The 23,289-nt window shown below is 42.0% G+C and overlaps 1 protein-coding gene across 1 annotated transcript in view; it reads left to right on the plus strand.

Moving 5' to 3' along the window:
• Window positions 1-23,289, plus strand: part of lyve1a (lymphatic vessel endothelial hyaluronic receptor 1a) — a 72,915-nt gene that overhangs the window by 39,137 nt on the left and 10,489 nt on the right. The window contains exons 4-5 of the mRNA XM_043705688.2: window positions 7,138-7,419; window positions 11,977-12,043. Of these exons, the coding sequence (XP_043561623.2) occupies window positions 7,138-7,419; window positions 11,977-12,043 (349 nt within the window). The remainder of the gene's footprint in view (window positions 1-7,137; window positions 7,420-11,976; window positions 12,044-23,289) is intronic.

Below are 23,289 nucleotides of genomic sequence, written 5' to 3' on the forward strand. Positions count from 1 at the left end.
CTGTCTAGGTGACATCCTCAGTGCTTGGGAGCCTCCTGTGAAGCGCTTCTGTGATCTTTCCTCCGGCATTTGTAGTAGTTTGAATCTGCCGCTTCCGGTTGTCAGTTCCAGCTGTCCGCTGCAGTGGTCGGTATATTGGGTCCAGGTCGATGTGCTAATTGATTGAATCTGTGGATGAGTGCCATGCCTTGAGGAATTCCCTGGCTGTTCTTTGTTTGGCTTGTCCTATAATAGTAGTGTTGTCCCAGTCGAATTCATGTTGCTTGTCATCTGCGTGTGTGGCTACTAAGGATGGCTGGTCGTGTCGTTTCGTGGCTAGTTGGTGTTCATGGATATGGATCGTTAGCTGTCTTCCTGTTTGTCCTATGTAGTGTTTTGTGCAGTCCTTGCATGGGATTTTGTACACTACATTGGTTTTGCTCATGTTGAGTATTGGGTCCTTCGTTCTGGTGAGTTGTTGTCTGAGAGTGGCTGTTGTTTTGCGTGCTGTCATGAGTCCTAGTGGTCGCAGTAGTCTGGCTGTCAGTTCGGAAATGCTCTTGATGTATGGTAGTGTGGCTAGTCCTTTGGGTTGCGGCATGTCCTCATTCCATTGTCTTTCCCTTAGGCATCTGTTGATGAAATTGCGCGGGTATCCATTTTTGGCGAATACATTGTATAGGTGTTCTTCTTCCTCTTTTTGCAGTTCTGGTGTACTGCAGTGTGTTGTGGCCCTTTTGAACAGTGTCTTGATGCAACTGAGGATGTCACCTAGACAGGGGATGAAATGTCTGCAACACAAATTCCCAGCTCGGCGAACAGAACCACAACAACGAGCACCCGAGCTACAAATCTTCTCACAGACTTTGAACACCTACGGGCGAGAGACGCTAATACAAGCCAGGAAATGGGAATCCTGTGCCAACCGCCTAAGCACCACATACGAACAACTCCGGTTCCTGCATAAATGCCGAAAGAATCGAATCCTTCCACCATGTGTCAGATACAGACCACCAGTCAACAACCCATAAGCCAGGGACACAGCCAGACAGAACGGACTCAGGATGATCCAGGTAATGATTACAGATGCTCACAACAGACTTCACAAATACAGACAAGAAATTGTGCGCCAAAAATCGTTAATTTCAAAAACCACCAATCAGGAATGGACCTGGACCATAGAACAGGCCGTCACCATAGGACAGAACAGGACCACACACTGCAAAAAAACAGCACTAAAAGAAAAAATGGCCAAACTAACACACAACAGAGAGGACACCACACCACACACCTGGGTTAGAAACCTCTCCCACAGACAGCTCACAGACACAGAAAGAACAATACTGGCCAAGGGACTCAACTACAACCACAGGGATGCCAAGACAGCAGACTTCCTAGCAGCACTAGAATGCACACTCAGGAACAATGGACTGACAGAAGAGACACAACAAACAGTGAGACAAAGTATCGTACCCCTGATAACAAGGAAAAGACAACACATAACCTCAACACCAAGGAGAGGGAAGCACTAAAATCACTAAGAAACGATAAGAATATAATCATACTACCAGCAGACAAAGGCAGAATGACGGTCATCCTGGACAAAGTAGACTACATCCAAAAAGCACAACAACTATTTGCAGATACCAACACCTACCAAAAGAGGGAGTTTGACCCCACCCTACAGCTCACCAATAGGGTAAGCAACACACTGAGGTACCTACAAAAAAACGGACAGATAACCAGGTTTGACCTACAAAGAATGAAACCTGAAAGCAACAACACCTCCAGATTCTATGGACTACCTAAAGTGCACAAACCAGATATCCCACTCAGACCCATAGTATCACTACCAGGGACGCCATCACACAAACTGGCTAAAGAACTACAGCAGAAACTGAAACACCTGATCAGTGGATCCAGACACTCTATACAATCAACACAGGAATTCTTGGACATCATCAGAAATATACACATGGACAAGGAATAAACCATGGTCTCATTTGATGTAACGGCACTGTTCACCTCTATCGACAAAACCCTAACCAGAGAAACAATAGCCAACCTGCTGGACATACAGAACAGACAACAGGACATTGAACCTATCAACAAAGACGGCATACTCAAACTACTAGACTGTGCCTCACAACACACTTCACATTCAACAACCAAATATATGAACAAATCAACGGCACACCCATGGACTCACCCATCTCTGGACTCATAGCAGAAGCGGTAATGCAGAGATTAGAACAAACAGTCTTACTGCAAATTCAACCCAAACTCTGGGTCAGATATGTGGATGACACCTTTGTAATCATTAAAAACACAGAAATAGAGAACACACACTGGATCATCAATGCCACACTCACAGGAATCCGATTCACTAGAGAGGAAGAAAAGGACAACCAACTCCCATTCCTAGACGTGATGGTACAGAGAACACCTAACGGAGAATTCACCACAAAGGTATACAGGAAAGCCACACACACAGACCAAGTCCTGAACTACGAAAGCAACCACCCCAACACACACAAAAGAAGTTGCATCAAGACACTATTCAAAAGGGCCACAACACACTGCAGTACACCAGAACTGCAAAAAGAGGAAGAAGAACACCTTTACAATGTATTCACCAAAAACGGATACCCGCGCAATTTCATCAACAGATGCCTAAGAGAAAGACAATGGAATGAGGACATGCCGCAACCCAAAGGACTAGCCACACTACCATACATCAAGAGCATTTCCGAACTGACCGCCAGACTACTGCGACCACTAGGACTCATAACAGCACACAAACCAACAGCCACTCTCAGACAACAACTCACCAGAACGAAGGACCCAATACCCAACATGAGCAAAACCAATGTAGTGTACAAAATCCCATGCAAGGACTGCACAAAACACTACATAGGACAAACAGGAAGACAGCTAACGATCCACATCCATGAACACCAACTAGCCACGAAACGACACGATCAGCCATCCTTAGTAGCCACACACGCAGATGACAAGCAACATGAATTCGACTGGGACAACACTACTATTATAGGACAAGCCAAACAAAGAACAGCCAGGGAATTCCTCAAGGCATGGCACTCATCCACAGATTCAATCAATTAGCACATCGACCTGGACCCAATATACCGACCACTGCAGCGGACAGCTGGAACTGACAACCGGAAGCGGCAGATTCAAACCACTATAAATGCCAGAGGAAAGATCACAGAAGCGCTTCACAGGAGGCTCCCAAGCACTGAGGATGTCACCTAGACAGGGGACAAAACGTCTGCAACACAAATTCCCAGCTCAGCGAACAGAACCACATCAATGTTATTAAGTTGAGCTCACAGTCTCCTAATCCAGAAGGAGTATTTGAATTACTGAGGCCGATCTGAAAAAAGACAAAAAAATTATTATTAAAATATTAGTAAATGCAAACACTTATTAAGTTGTGCAGAACAAACTCAGTGACTGAAGGATGTATTTGTTCCCTGGTTTGCTTCAATTACTATCATTCAATTGCAACAAAACTGTCCACCAAATATTACATTCAATTCTGGGCTTCAGTGCATTGTGATATAAACAATGTGATTTACATATATTTTTCATTTATTCCAAGTTTGAGTTCTTAGATTCTGGATTGGTGAGTGACGTGGATGTTTTTTTCTTAGATTACTTACAGTGTGGAAACAGGCCCTTCGGCCCAACAAGTCCACACCAACCCTCCAAAGAGCAACCCACCCAGACCCATTTCCCTGCATTTACCCATTCACCTAATACTATGGACAATTTAGCATGGCCAATTCACCTAACCTGCCCATTTTTGGACTGTGGGAGGAAACCGGAACACCTGGAGGAAACCCACGCAGACACGGGGAGAATGTGCAAACTCTACACAGGCAGTTGCCTGAGACAGGAATTGAACCCAGGTCTCTGGCGCTGTGAGGCAGTGCACTTGTGTGTCTGAAGTTAATAATTAAGTTGCAAGTATATCCTTAGCCATAGTGATTGATTTTAAAACAGTTTTTAAGGCTTAGCTTTAGAATTAATGGTCTTTTGTGTACCCTGGTGGGATTTACAACCCAGCATGATAGATAAGCTCCAATGATTTTTGAGAGCATTTGTAGCTCAGTTTGAAGTTCTGGATGTAGGTTTGTTCTCTGAATTGGAAGGTTCGTTTTCAGATGTTTCATCACCATACTCAGTAACATCTTCAGTGAGCCTCTAAATGAAGCACAGGTGGTGTAAACCACTTTCTATTTATATGTTTGAGTTTCCTTGGGCTGGTGACATAATTTCCTATGGTGATGTCATTTCTTGTTCTTTTTCTTGGGGGGTGGTAAATGGGATCCAAGTCAATGTGCTTGTTATAGAGTTCTAGTTGGAAAGCTTCTAGGAATTCTCGTGCGTGTCTCTATTTGGCTTGTCCTAGCGTGGATGTGTTGTCCCAGTTGACGTGGTGTCCTCCGCATCCATATGTAAGGATACTAGTGAGAGAGGGTCATTTTGTGGCCAGTTGATGTTCATATATCCTGGTGGCTAGTTTTCTGCCTATTTGTCCAATGTAATGTTTGTTACAGTTTTTGCAAAGTATTTTGTAGATGACATTAGTTCTGCTTGTTGTCTGTACCAGGTCTTTCAAGTTCATTAGCTGCTGTTTTAGTGTGTTGGCGGGTTTGTGGGCTATCATGATGCCAAGGGGTCTGAGTAGTCTGACAGTCATTTCTGAGATGTTGTTGATGTTAAGGGAGAGTGGCTAGGGTTTCTGGGCATGTTTTGGCTGCTTGTTTGGGTTTGTTGCTCAGAAATCGTTTTCATTGGGTACCTGTTCTTTTTAAATACACTGTATAGATGATTTTCCTCTGCTCTGCGTAGTTCCTCTGTGCTGCAGTGTGTGGTGGCTCATTGAAATACTGTTCTAATGCAGCTTCATTTGTGGATGTTAGGATGATTGCTTCTGTAGTTCAATATTTGGTCGGTATGTGTTGTTTTCTGTAGAAGTTTGAAGTTCCCCATTGGCTGTTTGTTCTACTGCGACATCTAGGAATGGCATTTTGTTGTTGTTTTCCTCATCTGTAGTGAATTTTATGCCAGTAAGAGTATTATTGATGGTCTTGAATGTTCCCTCTAATTTATTTTGTTTGGTGATGACAAAGGTGTCATCCATGTAGCCGACTCTAAGTTTGGGTTGGATAGATGGCAGAGCTGTTTGTTTGAGTCTCTGCATTACTGCTTCTGCTAAGAACCCTGATATCGGAAATCCCATGGGTGTTCCATTGGTTTGTCTGTAGGTTTTGTTGTTGAAGGTGAAGTGTGTGGTAAGGCTTAGGTCCACTAGTTTGATGATACTGTCTTTGCTGATGAAGTTGGTGGTGTTCGGTGTATGTGTCTTTGGTTCTTCTAATAGTGCAATCAGTGTTTCTTTGGCCAGGTTTTATCTTTCTCTCATCTTTTTTAGCACTTTCCTTTCTTGTGAATTGAGTGTGTTTCCTTCCTTTTTCCTGCTTAATGTTGGTGTGACTGCCTGTCCGGTGGTTTGCTGGGTTTCTTCTGTGAGTTGGTTATCTTTCAGTGTTGTTTCTAAGGCTACTAAGAAATCTTTCTTGTCTGCATCCTGGAAGTTGTAATTTAATCCTCTTAGTAAAATGGCTTTTTCAGTTTGTGTTAAGGATGAGTTAGATATGGATGAGGATAGACACCACTTCGACTGGAACAACACATCCATGCTAGGACAAGCCAAGCAGAGTCACGCACAAGAATTCCTAGAAGCATGGCATTCCAACTGGAACTCTATCAACAAACACATTGACTTGGATCCCATTTACCACCACCACCCCCCCCCCCCCCCCCCCCCGAGAAAAAGAACATGAAATGGCATCACAATAGGAAAAGATGTCACCACAGGAAATGACATCACCAACCCAAGATAACTCAAACATATAAATAGACAACAGGCTACACTACCAGTGCTTCATTCGGAGGCTCACTGAAGATGTTACTTAGTATGATGATGAAATGTCTGAAAATGAACCTTCCAGCTCAGCGAACAAACCTACATCCAGATAAGCTCCAGTTTAGAAGGTCAGGTGAGATATTTCTTTAGCTTAAGGAAAATATCCATGGCTCAGACTGTGAGTTAAATTTTATGTTTTGAACAGTCCTGTGAAATCCAAAGATAATGGCTGTATAGACTGATGCTCTGGAGAAGGATATACAGTAGTGAAATTAGGTTAGAGTTAGTGTTAGTCCTGGACCCAAGGTAATTGTGATAAAACTCTGAAAAGGTTAATTAAAGCTGAGTATATTAGCTGAGGCACATGAATAATACCAAGAAAAAGTTATTGAAGTCCCAGTCTATAAAGTAAGTGTTTTAAACTTACCCGGCTGCTAGAGTTAGGGACTCTGGTGTGAGTACTATATGATTGGTGTTTTTGAGTACTGTACTAGCAATGTGTTTTGGATACAATACAACATTTGTTGTTTGTCTTTCAATGTATAAAGAAGTGCTTTGGGAATAGTGGGATTATACTTTTAATCTTGGTTTAAAAATCGCCAAGTATCTAGGCCAGAGATCAATGTGCTGACATCATTTGCCACCTTGACTTTCAGTTTCAAATGTCACTGCCACACATAGACTTCAGAAGTCCTTGCAGAAGAAACAAAAATGAATGAGATTGCTGTCCACCATCAGCACACGTTGCAACATTGTGCGCCATCTACAAGATGCACTGCATAAATTCACCAGACTCCTTAGACAGTACCTTCCAAACCCAGGACCACTACTATCCAGAAGGACAAGGGCAGTAGTTACAAAGGGAACACCACCAAGCAATTCATCACTTGGAAATATAATGTCACTGGGTTAAGGTCCTGGAACTCTCACCATAACAGCATTATTGATTTACCTACAAATGGACTGCAGTCATTCAAAAAGGCAACTCATCACCACCTTCTGAAAGGCAACTTGAGATGGGAAATAAATGCTGGCCGAACCAGTGATGCTCACGTCCTACAATTACATTTTTAAGACATTTCAGGAACATGCTCAAGGTTTTGGGTTCCTATGTTCTACATAGCTGCTTTTTAAAAACTAATCAGTAAGTAGCCATACAATCTATATTTAATTCTAACTTTACTTTATCCTTTCTCTAGATGCCCAGAAGATGAATACTTGTGAGCCATTAACTGAACACCCAACTATGTTCACGAATCCAACAGAAACATCATTAACGGATCTGGATCACGCAAACTCAAACAATGAATTCAGCTTTGAATTTACTACCCCATCAGACAACAGAACTTTAGTACCTCGGAAAACAAATTCCTTTCTGTCAACCTCAACTGATTCAACCCTCCATTCAGCCTCCTCCTCAGAATCGCATAGTACTGCAGAGGAAAGTTCCAAACTTTCCAGCAGTTTGATTATGCACTTAGGTGAGATTCTATGAAATGAACATTAATTTACTTATGCTATAAAATCAGAGCAAAATACCTGAGTGTTGTAATGAATGAAATAGCATCCCTAGGTGGGAAATCAAACACATCCTGTCTTGTCAGAATGGATATTCCAAAGGTTCATTTTGAGGAACAGAGCCTTGGCCAACATTCATCTCTCATTCTATCGCCAGTATTTTAGAAACTTAAGTTGGAGGGTAAATGTCCACACAGCCTGGTGTAGCCTCTTTGTTTCTATATCCACAGGGAAGACATGACAAGGTAAATCTTGAAGTTGTGCTTGGGTGATAATAAACATTGAGTTTAAAAGTCATTGCAAGCAGTGAGGAAGATATTCTAAAGTTTCAAGGTGCTGTGCAGGACATGAGACAATTAATTCTGCTTCCAGACAAGGACAGTTCAAAGGAATTAAAAATTGGATGCTTAAAGCCTACAAAAAGCCTCCAACCATTGTTTCTTTCTCCAAGAAACATAGAGTCAGAATCATACAGCATGGCATGCCGAACAAGTTTCCAAACTAAACTCGTCTCGCTTGCCTGTGTTTGGCCCATAAACCTTTCCTATTCGTGTACCCATCCAATTTTTTAAAAAAATGTTGCAACTATACCTACACTTACCATTTTTTATGGCAGTTCATACCACATATGAACCACCCCCTGTGTGTTAAGGTTGCCCCTCAGGTCCCTTTTCAATCTTTCTCCTCTCACGTTAAAAATATGCCCCTAGTTCTGAACTCACCTTTCTTAGGGAAAAGACATTTACTATTTATTTTATCTAGACCCCCCATGATTTTATAAACCCCTACAAGGTCACCCCTCAACTCCAGTGAAAGTGGCCCTAACCAATCCAGTCAGTCCTTATAACACAAACCCTCCAGTTCCAGCAACATCTTGGAAAATCTTTTCTGAATCCTCATAGCATTGTTCCCAGGACAGAAATGGTATGAATAACCTAGAGAGAAGGGCAGTGAAATGTGGTAGAAACTCTGGGAGAACTCTTTGTTCATCTTTAAAAGTAATCCTCACTATTCCTAGTTTCCAATGATGTGATCAATATGGACTTCAGTAAAGCGTTTGACAAGTTTCCTCATAGTAGATTAGTTAGCAAGGTTAGATGACATTGTATATAGGGAGAACTAGCCATTTGGATACAGAACTGGCTGGAAGGTAGAAGACAGAGGGTGGTAGTGGAGGGTAACTTTCAGACTAGAGGCCTGTGACCAGCTGTGTGCCACAAGGATCAGTGCTTTTCATCATTTATATAAATGATTTTGATGTCCACAAAGGAGGTATGGTTAGTACATTTGCAGATGACACCAAAATTGGAGGTGTTGTGGACAGCAAAAAAGGTTACCTCAGATTACAACGGGATCATGATCAGATGGGCCAATGGGCTGAGAAGTGGCAGATGGAATTTAATCAAGATAAATGTGAGGTGCTGCATTTTAGTAAGGCAAATCAGGGCAGAACATACACACTTAATGGTAAGGTCCTGGGGGAGTGTTGCTGAACAAAGAGACCTTGGAGTGCAGGTTTATAGTTCCTTGAAAGTAGAGTCACAGGTCGATAGGATTGTGAAGATGGATAGGGTGAATAGCTAAGGTATTTTCTGTGGGGTGGTTCTGACATTCTGTGGGGTGGTTCTGACATTGCTCTGTCCCTTTTCTGCACAGAAGGCAGGAAAGATAAAAATTACCAAAACTACAGGGCATAGGTTTAAGGTGAGAGGGGAAAGATTTAAAAGAGACCTAAGGGGCGACCTTTTCATGCAGAGGGTGGTGCATGTATGGAATGAGCTGCCAGAGGAAGTGGTTGAGGCTGGTACAACATTTAAAAGGCATCTGGATGCGTATATGGGTATAGGCAGGGTTTAGAGGGATATGGGCCAAATGCAGGCAGATGGGACTATTTTGGATATCTCGTCGACAAGGACTTGTTGGAGTGAAGGGTCTCTTTTGTGCTGTACAGTTCTATGAATCAATGATTCCTCATCTGAATGGTGCAGTCTTCATTCCTCACTCGTTCACTTGCGTGTTAGATTCATGGCTTAAGACATTAATCTTAAGGTTCATGAGAATTGAGACACCGGTTATGAAGATAGATTGAAGGGTTGGGATTGTTTTTCATAGAGAAGAGTAAGCTGAGAGAAGATTTGACAGACATATCAAACTTTTTCATTCAGGTATGGCAAGCAGTGCCTATGAGTCTGGTGAAGGTAGGTTCAATCAAGACATTCAAAATGGGATTAAATTGTATCCTGAAAGGGAAGAATGTGAAGGAGTGTCAGACAGAAGGAACAGTATTACATGAGATTTTCAATTAGAGACCAGATGTAGACATGATGGGACAAATGGCCTCCCTTTGTGCTGTAACAATTCTATACATTCATGAAATACATAACCTTCTACTCAAGAAGTGCTATCTTTTCAGACTAAGCTGACACACTAGTTGCATTTGAGATGTATTATGAGAGACCTCACACATTCACTAGCTGGTAAAGAGTAAGACCAGATATTTCCTTGGGGCTATTCCTGCTCTGTTACCATGACCTTTTTGGAAAGCCCTTTTATATACTTTGTACATTTACATTGTACTTCCAGCCAAATGAGAACATTGAATTTAGACTAACTCTGAGAAGATTGTCCCCAATCTCACTTTATTCTCCACTGGCATATAATATGATTCTCTGCTGGATCATAAGCATGCAGTTTGGGTATGTATTAAACTCATGGTGCTTTTGGTTGCAAAACAAAGTGCTTGACTTTGAGTATGTCCAAGAAAATTAAATTATAAACAAAAATATTTGAAATGTATTTGAGGGTCTCTGTCAGAATGGATTTACTCTTCTGGGTTAATTACTAAATTATCTGCTTCCAACATTGAACTTCACTTGATGGAAGAGTGCATCATGGATTGGACATTGTTCTGTCCCTTTTCTGCACAGAATGCAGGAAAGATAAAAAATACCAAATTCCTTGTTCTGTACCTTGTGTCCCAAGAGAGCTTGAAAATCACATAAGATGAAATTATCTTAGCTTATTTTTAAGGATCCAGCAAGGTCACCTATGTCAATCTGGATCTAAGGCAGTTGTTGAGACAAAAAAACCAAGACTCCATTATTTGTTATTAGAGTTTATTAATTACTCAGTCTTACATTTATTTTCTGATCAAACTGTTTAGACCTCTGGAACAAATGGGACTTGAACCAGGGTCTAAAGATAATGACACAACTACTGTTGATAATGGGCGATTTTGGTGATATTCCTTCAATGTTGCGGGGAGGTGGGGCAGTGGTTAGATTGTGTCTTATTGGAATAGTCATTACCTGGCATTTATGTGGCACGAATGTTACTTGCCACTTGTCAGTCCAAGCCTGGATATTGTCCAAGTTTTATTATATTTGAACATGAATTAATCACCTCTTACTATGGATTGCTTCAGTATCTGAGTTGTCACAAATGGTGTTGAATATTGTGCAATCATCAGAGAATGTTGCCACTTCTGACGGTGAGAAGAACTAGGTCAGAAGATCTGGGTTTAAGTCCCATGATCCCTGGATATGTGTATAAGCTATCTGAATAGGTTGATTAGAAAAAAAAGATTTGTCTTTCTACATGCTTGTTGTACCTGCAGTATTAACTTTCAGGAACTCGAACAAGAACACCCAAATCCCTTTGATGTTCAATAATTTCTAACTCCTCACCATTTAAGAAATACCCTGTATTTTTATATATCCTACCAAAGTGAATCAACTCAGATTTCTCCCTGAATTTTTGTCCCCTCACCTTGCCTCCTCGTGTTAGTATATTCATCCCTGTCCTACATGTTGTAAGGTAGTTTACCAATCTCTCATGCTGAACCTTATCAAAAGCCTCTCAAAACCTAAAAAAAAAATCCACTGGTTCCCATTTATCTATTCAATTAGTCTTCAAAACATTCCTGCACCTTTGTAAAATATGGCTTCTCTTTGATAATTAATACTGCCCATTCCTACCTTTAATTTCTGCGTCTTGTTATCACATTCTTTATTATAAGTTCTATTTTTTTCCAGCTAATGCCAGGCTAAGAGGTCAGTAATTCCCAGTCTATCTCGTTGCTTTCTTAAATAGTGGAGTTTCATTTTCCACCTTCAAATCTTTCAAGTATTATTTCAGATTTTATGGAATTTTGAAAGGCCACCAATGTATCTACTACCTCAACAGACACCTCTGAAAAGTAGATCATCAGGTCCAAGGGATTGATCTGCTTTAATTCCTATTAATTTCTCTCATTTTTTAAACTAATAATCATATTTGCATTTTCTTATTTACAGTAGTTCCGAAAGTCTCCATTATTTCTGGGATGTTTTTAATATTTTCCTCATGAAGACAGACACAAATATTTTTTCAGTTTTTCTGACTTTTCTTTATAAATTTTTCTGACTCTGTATATAATGGATCCACATTTAAAAATTAGCATTTGCTTTATTTTGTAGTTTCTTGGCACAGATCATCTTATTTTGAGTGTGGCTAATATTTGTCTGTTTATGTACTCACAGCATTGAGCCTGGCGGCATTCATTTTGTTCGTGATCTTCGTGGCTACTTTGGTCTGTTGTCTCAGAAAGTAAGTTTCCTCTTAAGGTTTTGAGCATTGCATTGAAATGGGTGATAGAATTGTAAGAATATGTTGAAGATCCTAACTTTGCATGGGGGGAAATGTGTGCTGAACATTAGTCAAAGGCTAGAGGTCTACATTGCTGGCGCATGCATGTAAATATATCATCAATATTAATATCTTTAACTGAAATGCATAGAAACTCAACGACAGGACAACGCAAAATTGATTGTGCCATGAGTCAGGTAAGCTAATGCTTCTAGCCATTGGAATATTAGGACGTTATTGACTCTGTGTCCTCAATACCTCATTTTTAAAAAATCTCAATGCCATTTTGAGAAGGATATCTTTCATTCTAACTCAAAAGATCTGTGATTAACTCTAAAGTGGTCTGTGTTATTTCAAACTGCTGTGGCTGCTGAGTTTCAAAAGGGCAGGTCACCACACCTTATCAAGGACAATTAAAGATAGACAACAAATGTTGGCCTTGTCATTAATGTTAATACCCCATAAATAAATGAAAAACATAAATTATGATTGTCTGCATCCATTAGATAGTTCATGAGTTTGAAGAAGCATGAGGCGAGTAAAGCCTAATTGTATGACAAAAGCTGACACTGAGTCAGTAACAACTGCATTTATATTGCTAAGGATTTACACCAGAAAATTAAATGATAGCTGCAATGAAAAGCTCAAAACAGTAACCATGAACGTACTGGAGTGTATTTTTAAAAATTGCATTTGTTAATGTCCTTTACAGAAGGACAAAACAAAGCTGGGTGGGAGGATGAACTGAGAAGAGGATACAGAAATGCTTCAGTGTGATTTGGATAAGTTGAGTGAGCAGGCAATTGCATGGCAAATGAAGTATAATGTGGATAAATGTGAGGTTATAATGTTTTATAAAACTGTAAAAAGACTTCTTTGCTCCTTTATTCTATGCCTTAGCTAATGACAGCAAGCATTGCCTGTGTCTTCTTCATCACCCTGTCTACCTGTGCTTACACCTTCAGAGGTCTATGGATTTTACACCATGGTCCCTTTGTTCTTCAGTATTCCTTCACAACTTAGCATTCATTATATGTGTCATTTTTAAACCTCCAAAAATGCATCACCTCACACTTATCAGGATTAAATTCCATCTGACATTGCTCTGCCCAATTTACTAGCTGATCAATATCAGACTGCAAGCTCAGACCATCTTCCTCACCATCAACAAGACCATCAATTATTGTGTCATTTGAAAACTTATTAATTATACTTTCTACATTCTAAGACAAGTTGTTAATGTACAGCAAGGATCCCAGCACCAAACCCTGTGGTACACTGCTGGTCACAGGCTTCCAATCACAAACATTACCCTCCATCATCATCCTTTGTCTCCTAATTGCAAGCCAATTTTAGATCCAGTTGGCAACTTGCCTTAGATCCCATGGGCACTCTCCTTCTGGACCAGCCTTCTATGTGGGACCTTGTCAAAGGCCTTAATGGAGTCCGTGTAAACCACATCAATTGCACCACTCTCATCAATATATTTAGTCAATTTATTTTTCAAAAAATCAGTTAAATTAATCATACAGGATGTCCCGCTAACAAATCTGATGACAATGATCAATGCTTGCCTTTTTAAATGTTAATTAGTGTTGTTTGGTGACAGTGTCCTACTGGAGTTTTCAGAAATAGCAGAGGATGACTCTTTCTGGAGTAGGTGGGGCCTCTACAAACAGGACAGTCTTCACCTGAACCAGAGGGGTACCAGTATCCTTGGGGGGCGTGGAGGCGGAGTGATTTGCTAATGATCTTCAGGTGAGTTTAAAGTCAGTCAGCAGGGGGATGAGAACCTAAATTGTAGTTCGTGAATACATGAGGTTGATAGTAGTTAGCTCAGAAATAAGGTTTCAGGGTCGCAAGAAGGCACTGGCAAGGAAGAAGTTGGTTTGAAGTGTGTCTACTTCAATGCCAGGCGTTTCCCGAATAAGGTGGGTGAACTTGCAGCATGGGTTGGTACCTTGGATTTCAATTTTGTGGCCATTTTGGAGACATGGATAGAGCAGGGACAGGAATGTTTATTGCAGGTTATGGGATTTATATGTTTCAGTAAGCACAGATAAAATGGTTAAAGTGGGGAGGCAGTGTGACACTGTTAGTCAAGGACAGTATTATGGTTGCAGAAAGGATGTTTGAGGTCTCGTCTACTGAGGTAGTATCAGCTGAGGTTAGAAACCAGAAAGGACAGGTCACCTTGTTGGGAGTTTTCTATAGGCCTCCAAATACTTCCAGAGATGTAGAGGGTAGGATAGCAAAGATGATCCTCGATAGGAGCGAGAGTGACAGGGTGGTTGTTATGGGGGACTTTACCTTTCCAAATATTGACTGGGAATACTATAGTTAAGTATTTTACATGGGTCAGTTTTTGTCTAACGTGTGCAGGAGAGTTTCCTGACACAGTATGTAGACAGGCCAACAAAAGGCGAGGCCACATTAGATTTGCTACTGGGTAATGAACCTGGTCAGGTGTAAGATTTGGAGGTAGGTGAGCAATTTTGTGACAGTGACCACAATTCGGTTATGTTTATTTTAGTGATGGAAAAGGATAGGTATATACCGCAGGACAAGAGTTATAGCTGGAAGAAAGGCAACTACATTGCGATTAGGCAGGATTTAGGATGCATAGGATGGGGAAGGAAACTGCAGGGGATGGGCACAATTGAAATGTGGAGCTTGTTCAAGGAACAGCTACTATCGATCCATGATAAGTATGTACCCGTCAGGCAGGGAGGAAGTTGTTGTGCGCGGGAGCCATGGTTTACTAAGGAAGTTGAATCTCTTGTCAAGACGAAGAAGGTGGCTTATGTTAGGAAGAGACGTGATGGCTCAGTTAGGGCACTTGGCAGTTACAAGTTAGCCAGGAAAGACTAAAAGAGAGAGCTAAAAAGAGCCATGAGGGGACATGAGAAGTAATTGGTGGATAGGATCAAGGAAAAGCCTCAGGCGGTCTATCAGAAATAAAAGAATGACTACAGTAAGATTGGGATTGAGAGTTTGGTGCTGGAAAAGCACAGCATCCGAGGAGCAGAAAAATCAATGTTTTGGGCAAAAGCAGTCCTCACTTTTGCCTAGAGTAAAATTAGGCCCAATCAAGTATAGCAGTGGGAAGTTGTGCGTGGAGTCAGAGGAGATAGGGGAAGAGCTAAATGAATACTTTTCATCAGTATTCACACGAGAAAAAGACAATGTTGTCGACGAGAATACTGAGATACAGGCTACAAGACTAGATGGGATTGAGGTTCACAAGGAGGAGGTGTTAGCAATTCTGGAAAGTGTAAAAATAGATAAGTCCCCTGCGCCAGATGGGATTTATCCTAGGATTTTCTGAGAAGCCAGGGTTGAGATTGCCGAGTCTTTGGCTTTGATCTTTATGTCGTTATTGTCTACAGGAATAGTACCAGAAGACTGGATGATAGCAAATGTTGTTCCCTTGTTCAAGAAGGGGAGTAGAGACAACCCTGGTAATTATAGACCAGTGAGCTTTATTTTGGTTGTGGGTGAAGTGTTAGAGAGAATTATAAAAGATGACATGTATAATCATCTAGAAAGGAATAAACTGATTTGGGATAGTCAACATGGTTTTGTGAAGGGTAGGTCATGCCTCACAAACCTTATTGAGTTCTTTGAGGTGACCAAACAGGTGGATGAAGGTAAAGTGGTTAATGTGGTGTACAGGGATTTCAGAAGGCATTTGATAAGGATCCCCATGGTAGGCTATTGCACAAAATATGGAGGCATGGGATTAAGGGTGATTTAGCAGTTTGGATCAGAAATTGGCTAGCTGAAAGTAGACAGAGGGTGGTGGTTGATAGGAAATATTCATTCTGGAGTTAAGTTACCAGTAGTGTACCACAAGGATCTGTTTTGTGTCTACTGCTGTTTGTCATTCTTATAAATGAGCTGGATGAGGGCATAGAAGGATGGGTAGTAAATTTGCGGATGACACTAAGGTCGGTCGAGTTGTGGATAGTGACAAAGGATGTTGTAGGTTACAGAGGAACATAAATAAGCTGCAGAGCTGGGCTGAGAAGTGGCAAATTGAGTTTAATGTGGAAAAGTGTGAGGTGATTCACTTTGGAAAGATTAACAGGAATGCAGGATACTGGACTAATGGTAAGATTCTTGGTAGAGTAGATGAGCAGAGAGATATCGATGTCCAGGTACATAGATTCTTGAAAGTTGCCACCCAGATTGATCGGGTGGTTAAGAAGATCGGTGTCAGCTTTTATTGGTATAGGGATTGAGTTTCGGAACCTTGAGGTCATGCTGCAGCTGTACAAAAGCCTAGTGTGGCTGTACTTGGAGTATTGTGTACAGTTCTGGTCACCACATTACAGGAAGAATGTGGAAGCTTGGAAAGGGTTCAGAGGAGATTTATGAGGATATTGCCTGATATGGAGGGAAGGTCTTATGAGGAAAGGCAGAGGGACTTGAGGCTGTTTTCATACGAGAGATGGAGGTTGAGAGGTAACTTAACTGAGACATCTAAGATAATCAGAGGGTTAGATAGGGTGGAGAATAAGATCTTTTTTCCTCGGATAATGATGGCTAGCACGAGGGGACATAGCTTTAAATTGAGGGGTGATAGATATAAGACAGACATCAGAGGTAGCTGAGGTATAGAACGCACTGCTTGCAACAGTAGTAGACTTGCCAACTTTAAGGGCATTTAAATGATCATTGGATAGGCATATGGATGAGAATGGGATAGTGTAGGTTAGATGGGCTTCAGATTGGTTTCACAGATCGGTGCAACATTAAGGGCCAAAGGGCCTGTACTGCGCTGTAATGTCCTATGTTCTATGATCATTTGAATATGGCGACTGGTGGAATGAAAACTGAGGACAAGGGAAAACTGACCATTGTTCTGGGAGGGAGGGAAAGGGTGAGGGCAGAGTTGGGTCAGAAACAGTGGGGGTCCTGCCAACCATCTTTAAGGGGGATGTCCTTGGTTGAGGAAAAAGGACAAAACATATCAGAGGCCCCCCCCCGTAGAAATGGCATAGTCAGAAAAGATGCCATGGAGATGGAAAAACTGAGGAAATAGGATGGTTTCCTTGCAGGAAGCAGGTTGTGTGAGGAATAGTATTCAAGGTCACTGTGTGAATTTGTGGGTTTATGGCCTACATTAGTGGACAGCCTACCCCAGAAATGGAAACAGTGAAGTCAAGTACAGAGGAACCTCGATTATCTGAACAAGATGGGCGGGCACTATTTCATTCAGATAATCGATTATTTGGTTAATTAATTCAATGACTTTCTTCTGGGGCTAGGAGTTTCCTGTTAAGTCCACTCCCCGTTCAGGAGACAGGGCAGCAGCACACCGTGCAAGAGCCCCCCCCCACCAACATCCAACACCGTCTCCGTGCGCCACCATGCCCGCGTCCAATACCGCCCCACTTCCGCTCCTGCCCCTGACACCACCACCCTTTTCCCTGCCCCCAACCCTGTCAAACATTGGTCCCCTGCCCGCCCCCAACCCAACCCCCTCCTGTCCCCCCAACCTCATCCAACACTGACCCCCATCCCCACACACTCCTGCCCCCAACACTGTCTCCCCACCCCCACCCCCTCCCGCCCCCAACCCCATACAATATCAACGCCCGCCCACCCCCCTCAACCCCGTCCCAACACTGCCCCCACCCCCCAAAACCGTCAAACACCACCTACTGTGCACCCCCACCCCCCCTTCTGCCCTCACCCCCTCTCTGGGGCAGTCAGACTGGACATCAACAAGACTGCTGCTGCCTTTTGCGGGGTGAGTCTCCAAATAGCGCGCGCTCACCAGACACACACACACAAACTTTTTGACAGGTTCCAGAGAAACAGTTGTCAGTGAGAGCCCTCCAGTATAATTAGAAGAAAGAATGGTCCACATATTCTAAAAAAACACATGGGTACAAGAGCCACTGGTCAGCTCTCACCGACAACTGTTTCTCTGATATATCAATTATGTAATTGATGCTGCATTTTGCTCTTGTCTGGAATTGGAAAAATGATCAGTTTTGCTTCCAATTTCTATCCTTCTCTTACCTTCTTCACCTAGTCAATGTTGGCTCTTCCCTCCCGTCCTTGTGAAATAACTCTTCAGAGGCCAGTACCATCAAGTCACCTTATATTTACAAGTCGAGAGTCCTTGACACTGACCAGTTTCTTCAGAACCAGCTGTCAGAATGAACAGAACCTCTGACACTCTTGGACCTTTTACCTGGAGAAAGTGAGATAAGTTAAAGGCTAAGTTGTTCAAAGTGGGAACTAGCTTAGCCAAGTGAAGGAGGGTGATGTTGGAGGCTGTTTAAACCTCTCTTCAAGAAAGAAGTGGAGATCTTTCAGATAATCCTGATAGGGGTGGACATGGAAAGAGATTGCACATCCATGATGAAGAAGAACTGACTATAGACAGGAAAATGGAAATTGTGGAAGTGACATAAAGGATCAGAAGAATCACAAATGAAAGTGAGAAGAGATTAATCAAGGGAAGAAAGAAACATCCTCAAGATATGAGGAAATAAGTTCAGGAATAGGCTGAAATGTGAGTCTGCCGAGGCAATCTGTTTGTAGGTTTTGAGAAGGTACAAGCAGGATGATAATGAGGTGGAAAGCTATGGAGAGGAGATACCCAAAGGAGATGAAGTCACTGATAATCCTGGAGATAACAACTTGGTGTTCAGTGGTGTGGTCATAGTGCAGAGGTAATAGGATAAAATGACTGAGATTTGAAGCTCAGCCTTTATAAGATAGAGTCAGCACCCTAGACAACAACAGCACCACTATTATCAGTAGGTTTGATTAAAAAAAACTGAGTGTTAGACCTGAGACAACGGAATACAGCAAGTTCAAAGGGACAATGGGTAAGGGTAGCAGAGAAATTAAGGCAACTGATGACATGTCAACAATTTTTGATGAAGAAATTAAGTGCAGTAAGAGGTCAGAGGGAGGGGTGAGTAGGGGTTGTCCAAGGGTACCCAGTCAGGGTACGCAAAATTTTAGCATCTATTCTGTCGAAACCTGTAAGACTTCGCATGTAGGATTCCATTCATTCTTTGAAACTCCACGGAGCGCATATAATCTTTCCTCACAGGAAAATCCTTTCATAACAGGAATTAGTTTGATGAACCTTAATTGTAGTCCCCTTCATAGCAAGTATATTTTTCCTTATGTAAAGCAATCTAAACTGCAAACAATATTCCAAAAGATACACCAAGCCCCTATACAATTACATTAAGAAAACTTCACTCCTATATTTAAATCCTCTTGTTACAAAGGCCAATGTACCATTTGTCTTTTTAATTGCCTGTTATATCTGAATTTTAACTTCTGGTGTCTCATGAAGGAGAATACTCAATTTCCTTTTCAAGTTCAACACTTCACTCTCTTATCATTTCCAACCAAAGTAGATACCTTTTTGTTATCACATCTACCAAATTCCTGCCGACTCACTTAGCCTCTCCAAATCCACTTGAAGCCTCTTTGCATATCCTCAAACTCCCACACCCACTTAGTTCTGTATAATTTGCAAACTTGGAAATATTACATTTAATCCCCACATTCAAGTCACTGGTATAGACTGAGTCATTTGATCCTTGCCATGGCCAACTGGTTACAGACTGTGAATCTGAAAATTACAAGTTTATTCCTACATTATATTTTCTAAATATTAACCAGTTCTCAATGCAAGCCAGTATATTCAACATAATTTCAAGTGCTTTTAACTTGTTGCCAACCTCTCATGGGGGAACTTAACTGGAAGCCTCTCAAAATCTAAGTAAACTGCATCCTTGTTCTATCGTATCTATTCTGCTGGTTAAACCCTTAAAAAACTCCAAACTGATTTTCAAACCAATTTTCCTTTACATAAATCCCTGTTAACATTACCCAATCACACCTTTATTTTCCAAATATTTATCAAATAGTTTATTATAGATTCTAGCATTTCCCTGTGTTTGAGGTAAGCTAACAGGTTTATAAAGAGCTGAAAATGTGTTGCTGGAAAAGCGCAGTAGGTCAGGCAGCATCCGAAGAGCAGGAGAATCGACGTTTCGGGCATGAGCCCTTTTTCAGGAATGAGGAAAGTGTGTCCAGCAGGCTAAGATAAAATGTAGAGAGGAGGGACTTGGGGGAGGGGCGTTGGAAATGCGATAGGTGGAAGGAGATCAAGATGAGGGTGATAGGCCGGAGTGGGGGTGGGGGGGGGGGGGGAGAGGTCAGGAAGAAGATTGCAGGTTAGGAAGGCGGTGCTCAGTTCCCCCAAGTCCCTCCTCCCTACCCCCTCCCCCAAGTTCCTCCTCCCTACCCCTCCCCCAAGTCCCTCCTCCCTACCTTTTATCTTAGCCCGCTGGATACACTTTCCTCATTCTTGAAGAAGGGGTCATGCCCAAAACGCCGATTCTCCTGCTCCTCGGATGCTACCTGACCTACTGCACTTTTCCAGCAACACATTTTCAGCTCTAATCTCCAGCATCTGCAGTCCTCACTTTCTCCTCGAAAATTTTAACCTACTGCGAATCCTCTTGCAAGGATGCCTTCCTTGAAGAAGCTCTCTTCCTCCCCCTACAAGGATTTCAGTGAGTCCCTCTCTCACTGCACACCCCAGGTTTCTCCAGTTTCCTCATTTCCCCTCCCCCCACCTTGTCTCAGTCCCAACCCTCGAACTCAGCACTGCCTTCCTAACCTGCAATCTTCTTTCTGACCTCTCCCCCCCCCCCCTCCACCCCCACTCCAGCATATCACCCTCACCTTGACCTCCTTCCACCTATCGCATTTCCAACGCCCCTCCCCCAAGTCCCTCTTCCCTACCCCCTCCCCCAAGTTCCTCCTCCCTCTCCCTCCCCCAAGTCCCTCCTCCCTACCTTTTATCTTAGCCTGCTGGACACACTTTCCTCATTCCTGAAGAAGGGCTCATGCCCGAAACATCGATTCTCCTGCTCCTTGGATGCTGCCTGACCTGCTGCACTTTTCCAGCAACACATTTTCAGCTCTGATTTCCAGCATCTGCAGTCCTCACTTTCTCCTTGAAGATTTTAACCTACTGCAAATCCTCTTGCAAGGATGCCTTCCTTGAAGAAGCTCTCTTCCTCCCTCTACAAGGATTTCAGTGAGTCCCTCTCTCACTGCACACCCCAGGTTTCTCCAGTTTCCTCATTTCCCCTCCCCCCACCTTGTCTCAGTCCCAACCCTCGAACTCAGCACTGCCTTCCTAACCTGCAATCTTCTTTCTGACCTCTCCCCCCCCCCCCCCCCCCAACCCCCACTCCGGCCTATCACCCTCACCTTGACCTCCTTCCACCTATCGCATTTCCAACGCCCCTCCCCCAAGTCCCTCCTCCCTACCTTTTATCTTAGCCTGCTGGATACACTTTCCTTATTCCTGAAGAATGGCTCATGCCCAAAACGTCGATTCTCCTGCTCCTTGGATGCTGCCTGACTTGCTGTGCTTTTCCAGAAACACATTTTCAGCTCTGATCTCCAGCATCTGCAGTCCTCACTCTCTCCTCCTAACAGGTTTATAAATTCCAGTTTCTCCCTCTCTCTCTCTCCTTTCTTAAATATTGGGGCTACATTTTCCACTTACCAATCTGAAGAGACTATTCCAGAGTTTTTACAATTTTGAAAGATGACTCCCAGTGTATCTACCATCTATAGTGCTCCTTTTTTCAAAACATTGGGATGTAGTGTTTTTCATGTCTGGGGATTTCTCTACATAAAGATCCATTTATTTATCCAATGTTATGTCTTTTACTAATATTCATATCTTACGGTTCCTTGTTTATGCCAATCCCTAAATTCTCCATTATTTTGTGAAGGTTTTTAATATTTTCTTTAGTAAACACAGACATACACCAATGGTTTAGTTTATCTGCCATGTTCTATTTCTCCATTATAAAATTTCCTGACTCTGCTTATAATGGATCCACCTGTATTGTTGCTAATCTTTTCTTTTCTTTTAATTTGTTCATGGGCCAGCATTTATTCCCAATTCCTAATGCTCCTCAAAATGAGTGGTTATTTCAGAGGTCAGTTAAGAGCAAATACGACAACTGTGGGTCACATATAGGTCAGAAAGGTTAGGATAACAGATTTCCTTCCTTAAATGACATTAGTGAATCAGATGGTATCTTACAACAATCAATAATTCTTACATGGTTGCTGTTAGGTTAGCTTTTGATTTCAGAGTTTGTATTGAATTGAAATTTCACCATCTGCAATGACAGGATTCAAACCCATTTTTTAAATTTACTCGGGGATGTGGGCATCTCTTGTTAGGCCAGCATTTATTGGCCATCCCTAATTGCCCAGTGGACAGTTAACAGTCAATCAACAGCTATAGATCTGGAGTCATATGTAGGCTAGTCCAGGTAAGGATGACAGATTTCCTTCCCTAAAGGACATTAGTGAACCAGATGGGTTTTTCCCAACAATCAACAATGATTCATGATCATCATGAGACCCTTATTTCCAGATTACTTTTACTGAATTCAAATTCCACCATGGCAGGATTTGAATTCAGAACTCTCCAACGCTGGTTGAGTTTCTGGATTAATAGCGATACTACCATCAGGCCATTGCCTCCCCGAGAGGATTAGCCTGATTCTCTGAAGTAGTAATGTCCAGTGACGTTACCACTATGCCACCTTTCCCACCATATCTATAGAAACTGTTACAATCCATCATATCACTAGTTTACTCTCCTATTTTGTTTCCTTTACTTTCTTTTTTGGTAAGAAAGTGAGGTCTGCAGATGCTGGAGATTAGAGCTGGAAATGTGTTGCTGGAAAAGCGCAGCAGGTCAGGCAGCATCCAGGGAACAGGAGAATCGATGTTTCGGGCATAAGCCCGATTCCTGAAGAAGAGCTTATGCCCGAAACGTCGATTCTCCTGTTCCCTGGATGCTGCCTGACCTGCTGCGCTTTTCTTTTTTGGTATGCCTTTACAGACTTCTAAAATATTCCCAGTTCTCAATATAGCCATTTTTTTGTCAACCTTTTAGACCTCATTCTTTGATCTAATACAATCCTTGATTTCTTTCATTAGTCACAGTTGCAACCCTTTTCTTGATAGGATTTTGTACATAAAAGGAATATATTTTGTCATAGCCTATGTATTATTTGTATAAATCATAGCTATTCGCTTTCTACTGTCATACCTTATAAAGTAGTTTTCAAATTTACAATAGTGACTCCAGTTTTACTGCGGCTACTTGATACTAT

This window comes from Chiloscyllium plagiosum, unplaced genomic scaffold (genome assembly GCF_037043375.1).
Source record: "Chiloscyllium plagiosum isolate Xiang-an unplaced genomic scaffold, Cpla_swu_hap1 HiC_scaffold_18, whole genome shotgun sequence".
NCBI lineage: Eukaryota > Metazoa > Chordata > Chondrichthyes > Orectolobiformes > Hemiscylliidae > Chiloscyllium > Chiloscyllium plagiosum.